General features: G+C 44.5%; 1 protein-coding gene across 1 annotated transcript; it reads left to right on the top strand.

The window, feature by feature from the left end:
* Positions 1-356: 356 nt before the first annotated feature.
* Positions 357-6,283, top strand: LOC111225661 (isocitrate dehydrogenase [NAD] subunit alpha, mitochondrial). The gene is made up of 11 exons (XM_022750669.1): positions 357-433; positions 1,767-1,826; positions 2,759-2,842; positions 2,931-3,045; positions 3,124-3,311; positions 3,824-3,957; positions 4,429-4,531; positions 4,760-4,824; positions 4,906-4,990; positions 5,479-5,631; positions 5,747-6,283. The coding sequence occupies exons 1-11, from the start codon at positions 407-409 to the stop codon at positions 5,828-5,830; spliced, it is 1,098 nt and encodes a 365-aa protein (XP_022606390.1). The 5' UTR covers positions 357-406; the 3' UTR covers positions 5,831-6,283.
* Positions 6,284-9,256: the final 2,973 nt, after the last annotated feature.

Here is a 9,256-nt window from a genome sequence, read left to right as displayed (position 1 = left end):
TTTTACATATAAAACACATGAATACTTTAGATTTGATGTCTTGTTCTAGATTAAAATAACATCTTATAAAAGTAAAACGATTTGTCAGGCTCTGAGTTAACAAACCAAACAACAAATTAATGAAGAAAATAAACAGCAGATTAATTTACACCGAAAATAATGACCAGTTTCAGATATAATAGTTTAAAGAAGCTCCACCAGCTACAGCAGTGAAATGCTGTTTATACACTGATATATGATGATAATGATGATGATAATCTAATGACACCACAGTCACAGGGGAAGGAACTTCTACTTTAATACTACACTTCCTGGTTGTGCTCACATGTATCCGGCTCCACCTGAGTTGGAGGATTGTGTCAGAGTGAGTGCTCCCTCACAGAGGATCTTTGTCCCGGAGTGCAGTATGGCCGGCAGCGTGTGGAGGTCAATGGTGAGAAAAAGATGCTTTAAACCCGTGAACGTGTGTTTGTGTGGCCGCGGACACAGTGTGTGACAGTGAGAGCTCCAGTGTCGCCGTGTGTGTGATGTCGTGTCGTTTCTATCACTGACTTTTATCCGCTAGCGTTAGCACGTTAGCGTGTTAGCATGTTAGCTGCTTGTGTGTGTCCTTCAGCGTGATGTCAGTGAAGATAACGGAGCGAACTGCCGGTTTGTCACCGGGACAGTCACGACTTTATCCAGCGGTTAGTTTCCACCGTCACGGAGCTTCTGCCGGAGATCCCGCCGTGACACCGTCCGACCCGGAGCTGGAGAGTCCCGCTTCTCGGTCCTCGTCAGGCTGCGGAGTCGCGGCCACATTCCCTGATGGAGACTCCAGAACCAGACTCCGTTAGAAAATCTCCTCATCTAATGTTTCTCTGCATCCTGGTTAAAATCTCTACCCCGTAGAAAACAAGTGAACAGCTTCACACCCAGCTGAGTGACCTCTGGTCAGTTTGGCCTGCACCAAATATACAAATCAATAACAGTAAAATCTTCATTGATTTGAACGGATTCTGTCATAAATTCACACACCACACCTTCACTAAACCAGGAAAAAGAAACAGGGTCGGTCCAGTGTGGTAATGAACGGAGACCAAAAAAGAAAACATGAAAACCAAACTAACAAACTATAAGAATAGTGTGTGATAAGTTTTATTGTGTTAAACTGATACATGCCGGATGAATATAAATACAAGAAAGATATTTTTTACCAGAATGCAATGTTAACATTTTTGTTAAACCTTCTCTCAGTGATTTGATGGTAGTCTGATTCAACTCTTTCAAAATAAATCAGCTCAGAACCACAGAAGAGAATAAAATGTTCTGTTGTTTGTGTCGTTCAAAGTGAAGAAGCATCACGTGAAGGTCACTGATGTTTCTGTCTCCGGCTCTGTCAGACTGAACTGGTTTATCAGACCTGATGTTCATCAGCAGTAAAGAACAGAGACACACTGAGACGTTCAGACGTCAACATGTCTGAGTCTGAAGCTGCTGCTGAACCGGGCGAGGTTCATTACATCAGTCCTCATGTTGGACGTGTCTCTGGGACTCTGTGTAGTTCACTGACCTGAGACTGGGGTTGAGTTTGTCACCTCACGTCATCACTGTAGAGAGACGGCGTTCTGTTATCACCTACTCACTGTGTGTGTGTGTGTGTCGTGTGTGTTGTGTGTGTGTGTGTGTGTGATGTGTGTGTGTGGTGTGTGTGTGTGCCGCACGTGTGCGTGCGTGTGCTCAGTGTTATGTGTTGTGTTGAAGTGACCTTCATGTTGTCTCCTCAGCTGGTGGTGGGGGGGGCAGTGAGGAGACCCGCTCTGTCTTCAGCTTCCTTCTCCAGAGGGGTGAGTAGTTCAGGGTCCTCCAACCCGACACCAACACACTCGTGTTCACATGAACGTCTGTGTGAAGCATGGCGGCAGCTGAGCAGGTCACAGCGCTGACGGCAGGAACAGGAAGTGAGTCCCCGAGGTCGGACTGAAGACTAAGTCTGTCACAGAAGAAACTATGAATGACAGAATCTCAATAATCAATCAATTAACTGAAGGTGACCGTAGTTGTTAGTTGCAGGTAGTTCTGAAATAATCTATCGATCAGTCAGTGGATAGAAAATTGATTAATTGTAATTAATAATTAAATGATGGGTTAATGGTTTGAGTCATTTTTAATCAAAAATGTAAAACTTCTCTCTTCAATTTCTGCAGCGTCTCAGGTAAAATGTCTGAGTCCTGATTGGTTCAAATATCAGAGGAGGTCATGTGACCTGACATCATCACAGACCAGATTAAAAAGAGGAAGTCTGGAGGAAAGTTACCAGCTCAGCAGCAGCTCCATGTTTCTATGGCGATGCATCCAGATCTCCGATGCTCAGCTGATCAATGATAATGATCACTGATTGATCTGGAAACATTTCACCTATCTAAGCAACATGTAATATATTTGTAATGATCAATGGATTAATCGATCAGTTTATCAAGAGAAAAGTGATCAGAACTGTTTTGATTGTGTGGACCTGAACCCAGATCAGTTTCCTCTGGACTGGATGAAGACACGTTGTATTAACACACACACTGAACGTAGCCATGACGATTAAAACATAGAGATGAGCAGCTGATCCCAGATCAGGCTCTCTAATCAATCTGATCAGGTTTTTGGTAACGTCTCTCTCTCTGTGTCTCTCTGTCTCTGTCTCTGTGTGTGTCTCTCTCTGCCCCCCCACCACACACACACACACACACACACACACACACACACACACACACACACACACACACAGATGCAGACAGTGACACTGATCCCTGGTGATGGGATTGGACCGGAGATCTCCACTGCTGTGATGAAGATCTTTGAAGCTGCCAAAGTGAGTGTGATCAGAGTCTGATGGAGGGGGCGGAGTCTCTTCACTCAGGTGTGACAGAGAATCAGCTGGTTGTGATTGTGTCCTCTAGGCTCCCATCAGATGGGAGGAGAGGAACGTGACAGCCATCAAAGGACCTGGAGGGAGGTGGATGATTCCTCCTGACGCTAAAGAGTCGATGGACCGGAGCAAGATCGGACTGAAAGGTGTGTGTTCTGTGTCGGACTCGGACTCAGGTGGACTCTGAATCCAGGTCTCATCAGCTGACTATCTGTCTCCTGCAGGACCCCTGAAGACACCCATCGCTGCAGGTCACCCCTCCATGAACCTGCTGCTCAGGAAGACCTTTGACCTCTACGCCAACGTGCGCCCCTGCGTCTCCATCGAGGGCTACAAGACCCCGTACACCGACGTCAACCTGGTCACCATCCGAGAGAACACTGAGGGCGAGTACAGTGGGATCGAACACGTGGTGAGTGGACACGGGGGGAGCAGAGGGAAACTGCTAGCTTAGCTTAGCACAAAGACTAGCAGTAGAGGGAATCGGTTAGCCTAGCTTAGAACAAAGACTAGAAGTACAGGGAAATGTTAGCCTGGCTTAGTATAAAGACTGGAAACAGAGGGAGACTGTTAGCCTAGCTTAGCACAAAGACTGGAAACAGGGGGAGACTGTTAGCCTAGCTTAGCACAAAGACTGGAAACAGAGGGAGACTGTTAGCCTAGCTTAGTATAAAGACTGGAAACAGAGGGAGACGGTTAGCCTAGCTTAGCACAAAAACTAGAGGTAGAGGGAGACTGTTAGCCTAGCTTAGTATAAAGACTGGAAACAGAGGGAGACGGTTAGCCTAGCTTAGCACAAAAACTAGAGGTAGAGGGAGACTGTTAGCCTAGCTTAGCACAAAAACTAGAGGTAGAGGGAGACTGTTAGCCTAGCTTAGCACAAAGACAGGAAACAGAGGGAAACCTGTCTTGTTGCTGTTGTAGATCGTGGACGGCGTGGTTCAGAGCATCAAGCTGATCACTGAGGAGGCGAGCAGACGCATCGCTGAGTATGCCTTCGAATACGCCAGGAACAACCAGAGGACCAGCGTGACGGCCGTCCACAAGGCCAACATCATGTGAGCAGCAGAGCTCCAGCTACAGCCACTGTGGTGTTTTACAACATGGCGCCGGCTGAGCTCACAGTGAATTGTTAGAAGAAGCTTCTCTGTATTTAAGTGATTCTCAGAAACTGAGACAAACCAGAAGCATCAGTTCACATCCTGCTGTGAATTTATTTATTTGAAAAAGAAGCAGTGATAGTCTGAGCTGATCAATAAGTGTATGGATACGATAAAGATGAAATCTTGTATATTTAGAGATCAGTCACTGCTCATTAGTGGTTAAAGCTGTTTGATATCTTTGTTCGTGCAGCTCTTCTGCTGCTGCCTGAGAACATGTTTAGACCTGAGTCTGTTTATTGATCATGTCAGAGTGTCGATCAGATCTTCTGGAGGAAAACTGATCGATTAGATTAATTGACTCTTAGATGAAATAGTCGTTAGTGGCAGCACCAGGCAGTGATGTGATAATGCCCCCCCCCTCTCCAGGAGGATGTCTGACGGTCTGTTTCTGAGGAAATGTCGTGAGGTTGCAGAGAACTACAAAGACATCAAGTTCACTGAGATGTACCTGGACACTGTGTGTCTCAATGTGAGTCACTGTGATGTCATCCTGTGTGTGTGTGTGTGTGTGTGTGTGTGTGTGTGTGTGTGTGTGTGTGTGTGTGTGTGTGAGAGTGAGAGAGAGATAAACTGATCATTAAATGTACAGATGTTCATCATGCTGTTGATTAAATTTGATTTAATAAATAAACAATAATCTATTAATAATAAATATTAGAAGTTTAAAGTCTGTGTCCTCCTGGTTCTGGTTCTTCAGATGGTTCAGGATCCGACCCAGTTTGATGTCCTGGTCATGCCCAACCTGTACGGAGACATCCTGAGGTCAGTGTGTCGTCAGTGTGTCCCAGGTTCAGAGGTCACCTTCAGGGGGTGGGGCTAACTGTGACATGGTGTGTGTTTCAGTGACCTGTGTGCTGGTCTGATTGGAGGACTTGGGGTCACGCCCAGCGGGAACATCGGAGCCAACGGAGTCGCCATCTTTGAATCGGTTTGTTTTACTTTCATTAAAGCTGATGTTTTGACATCTGTGTTAATTAGTTAACGAGAGTAACGACAGGTCAGGCTGAAGAGTAACGAACTCTGTCTTAATGAACCAACATGTGGAGCTCGTTAAGTTCCTCCATATTTGTTTCCAACAACATGAACCAGAGAAAAGCTGCAGAATGTTCCAATCGATTGACTGATCAATACATTGATCACTTGTTCCAGCTCCCGTAGGTAACTGATGTTTCTTCATACAAATTAAAACTTTATAGAAACATCGTTAATAATCGTGTTGAATATAAACAGGAGAGATGTCTGTCTGATGGAGGACGATCCAGACCTGGTCCCTGAGAGACCAGCTGTGAAAACTAGACTGTGTGTGTGTCTGTGTGTGTGTGTGTGTGTGTGTCTGTGTGTGTGTGTGTGTGTGTCTGTGTGTGTGTGTGTGTGTGTCTGTGTGTGTGTGTGTGTGTGTGTGTGTGTGTCCCACAGGTCCACGGCACCGCCCCCGACATCGCCGGCCTGGACATGGCAAACCCCACCGCCCTGCTGCTTAGCGCCGTCATGATGCTGCGTCACATGGGTCTGCACGACCACGGCAACAAGATCCAGGCGGCGTGCTTCGACACCATCAGAGACAAGAAGGTGGGACGGTCGTAACCATGACGACCACATGGGTCCACTCATTCTGTTTGATCAGTTCGTCTTTGTGACTCTTTCTGTTGGCGTAACCATGGAGACGGTTGTTGTTGTGTCTCAGGTGCTGACGAAGGATCTGGGGGGAAACTCCAAGTGTTCAGAGTTTACAGCCGAGATCTGCCGTCGCATCCAGGACCTGGACTGAGGCTGCAGAGAGGAGCTGATGTAGGAGCACAAGACTCCGCCCACCTGGACCACTTCATGGGGGGGGGGTGTTAGAGCTGCAGTTTTTCTCTCACCTGTATTTACCTGTATTTGAATCTGTCTTTGCTGTAAGGAGATGATGATGTTGAGGGGGCGGGGCTTCTACAGCAGCTTACCTGTATCAGTTACATTCTCAGAAAACATGCGCACAACTTTGACATGACCAAGGTGGAAACATTTCAGAACATCATCTTTAGGTTCACATTAATAATAATAATAATATCACACTCCTTGTGTTCTCTGGACAGTTTGGATATTTGATATTTTTTTAACGGTGGTCCAATGTAACCGTAACTCTTTATTTATTATTTCTACTTCCTGTTACTGTCTCCTGCTGCTCTTCAGTTTCACAGATCCAGATCTATGAGTTTATATAAAGGAAGATAGAGCCAGACCTCTGCCTCTGTCTGTCACTGCACACACACGTTCACAATAATAAATTCACCATACATTCACAAGGTTGATGCTCTCTGACCTTTGACCTCTGGCTCTTCAGCCTCCAGGTCAAAGACGTGAAGGAGAATTCATCAGGACTGAGGAAAAGAATCTTTTTCTTTTTCACTTTTTAACTTTTTCTACACACACGCAGGATGAATCCTTTAACCACAGAAACAAACAGGATGAAATATTGGAATAAAACATAATACAAAAATACAAACAGAAAGTTGAGTCATTAAAATACTAATTAAATAGAAATAAAGAACTAAGAATAAATTATATTCATCCTTAAGTTTATAGTTTCATGACATTTTATACATTTGTTAACTACGTTTGTTTAGGTCTTTACACTGGGAGGATTTAGTGAAACAACATGAATGTATAGACTATAGTATTTAGTTCTGATGATGATGATGATGATGATGATGATGATGATGATGTAACTATAGATTCATCAGCTCGTTCTTCATGACGACTCCTGACTGATGAAAGAGAATGAATCTATATTTATGGATCTGAGCTTCAGTCCATCAGACAGAAACAGCTGCTCTGATGTTTCTACATTTATGTGGCTCTGCTGTGGTTTTAAATGTTGCTGCAGCAAGGCATTGTGGGACGGCATGTCTCCTTTCCTTTGGTAAAGGAAGCTCCAGTGTTTCCTAAAGGAGATGAGAGAGGAAGCAGTGAAGCTCCTCTCCTCATGAAGCTGCTCAGAGACTGAAGAGAAACAGACTTGTGGACCTCAGCTCTGTCTGAAGGAGCAGAGTGATCGCTCTGTTTCACCCTGAGTTTTACCTCTCAGGCTTCACAGGCTGATCTACTTTAATGATGGAGGCTGTTAGAGGAAGAACCTGCTGACACACTGAGGTCTGATTAAAGGACTGACAGATCTCTGTTTAGAAACAGCTGGTTTCATTATTTACAGTTAATGTATTAAAACCTGAATTCAACAATGAGAGTGAGACAGTGAAGTGTGTGAGTGTATGTGCACATCTAAACCTCCAATCTGTTCACTTCATCCAACGAGCAGAGGAAAAACCTGAACCACATCATGATTTACTGTGACCCCATTCGTCTTCAAACCAGCACCAGTTCTTCGGTTCTTGGCAGGTAGGGCGTCCCAGTGCCTTGGAGAGGTTGCTAGGTTACCAGGTGCAGGTTCAGATTCAGGTTAATGAACACATGAGTGTAGATAGAAGATACAAGTGTATGTGTGTTTTTCTGTGTGTAACAGATGAATATATTGATTCATGTACATATAAGAAAGATAAACAGTATTTAAAAAACAAGCTTTTATTAGAAATGAGGGTAAAAAGGTGAATTAACATGAGGCCAACAGCACAAAACACCTTAAGTCTTCTCCTCAAGGTTTCCTTAAAATGTTCACTTAAGTAATGAAGGTTTTCTGCTTATCTTAGTCTTAAACACTTAAAGTCAGTTAAAGTGATTGACAGAAGACCTTAGAGACCAGCGTTCACCTGCTGAAGGAGGATGAGACAACAGCTTCTTTAATGTTACCTGCCTCACAAGAGCTAACCAACGCTCTCCATGGAAACAGTAGAATTTTTCTGCTGTAAAATCTCTTTCACTGCTGCAAAATGTCTTAACTTTTTTCCTTAACTGAGGAAGCATTTTAAGAGATTCTGTGAAACACCCTCAAGTAACTTCCTCAGCTGAGGAGAAATTAAACCTTAAGTGTCAGACTTAAGTAGAAAACTTAAGGTGTTTTGTGAGACGGGCCCCTGGTCCTGAACAGGGACTGACTGAGGCCAGGTCTGTACATGGAGGGGCCCGTCCATCAGGACCAGAGTCTGAGTCCTGTAAACTACAACCAGGTGAGTCCTGCTCATTAACATGTACCTGTTCTCAGGAGTAGAGACAGAATCCAGGAAACAGCTCAGCTCCTGACGTCATCATCATTCCGTTAATAACGGAAGGGATCCGCTGATCGTTTCAGTTTGTTTAAATTGCTGTATCCACCTTTAGAGTACTTCCTCATTAGAGTTATTTTCCCGCCCCGCAACTCTGTGAATCCTCACTGTGTAGACGGGACCAGTCCGGGACCGGGTCCTCCAAACTGGCAGCCCACACATACGCACACACCCGGAGGTCGACGTCACAGAACCACGCCCCCTGTCTCCCGGCCGCGTCAAGCTGTCATGAGACACACCGGAAATATAGCGGACTCACTTTCAAAATAAAAGCTCAGTATTTAGTCCAACTCCAGGTGATTTAATCATCATGGTCTTAGCTCATCAGAGAAAGGAGACAGGAAGTGTGTTTGACCTGATACAGCAGTCACTCACTGACATAAATGTGACACACCTGTCGGCTTACACAGCACATCCTCCAACACGAGCCGACAGGTGAATCAGCACCTGTCTGAACAGTACAACCTGTTCTATGTATTTTACTTTGATTTACCACAATGCATTCATTGTCATTGTGAACAGATAAATGGTAAATAGGCTTTAGGCTGTTCTAGTCTTATCGACCACTCAAAGCGCTTTACAATGGAATCCACTTTCAGCCATTCACACACACACTCACACACTTATGGGACAGCCATAGGGTTAAGTATCTTGCCCAAGGACACTTCAACATGGAGCCAGGGATCGATCCACCAACCTTCTGATTGGTGGATGACCCGCTCTCCCTCCTGAGCCACAGCCGCTCCCATAACACCAGATCATTACATCATAATACCTGGTCATAATCATCACATCTAATAATTAAAACCTTCTGAAATAATAAATGACCACTACAGATTAAGAAGTAAGAACACAAGTGGATGATTTAAGTCATAATATGGTAAACAAAAGCTGAACATTAATCAATGATTATCCATTAACAAACACACACTGGAATCAATGTAAAGCTAAATAATAAAGGGCAGACCATCAATGAACAAACACAGGTAGGAAAACAG

Source organism: Seriola dumerili, unplaced genomic scaffold (genome assembly GCF_002260705.1).
Source record: "Seriola dumerili isolate Sdu_G_001 unplaced genomic scaffold, Sdu_1.0 BDQW01000012.1, whole genome shotgun sequence".
Taxonomy (NCBI): Eukaryota; Metazoa; Chordata; class Actinopteri; order Carangiformes; family Carangidae; genus Seriola; species Seriola dumerili.
Note: the sequence above shows the minus strand (reverse complement) of the source record. Positions and strands in the feature narration are given on the sequence as shown.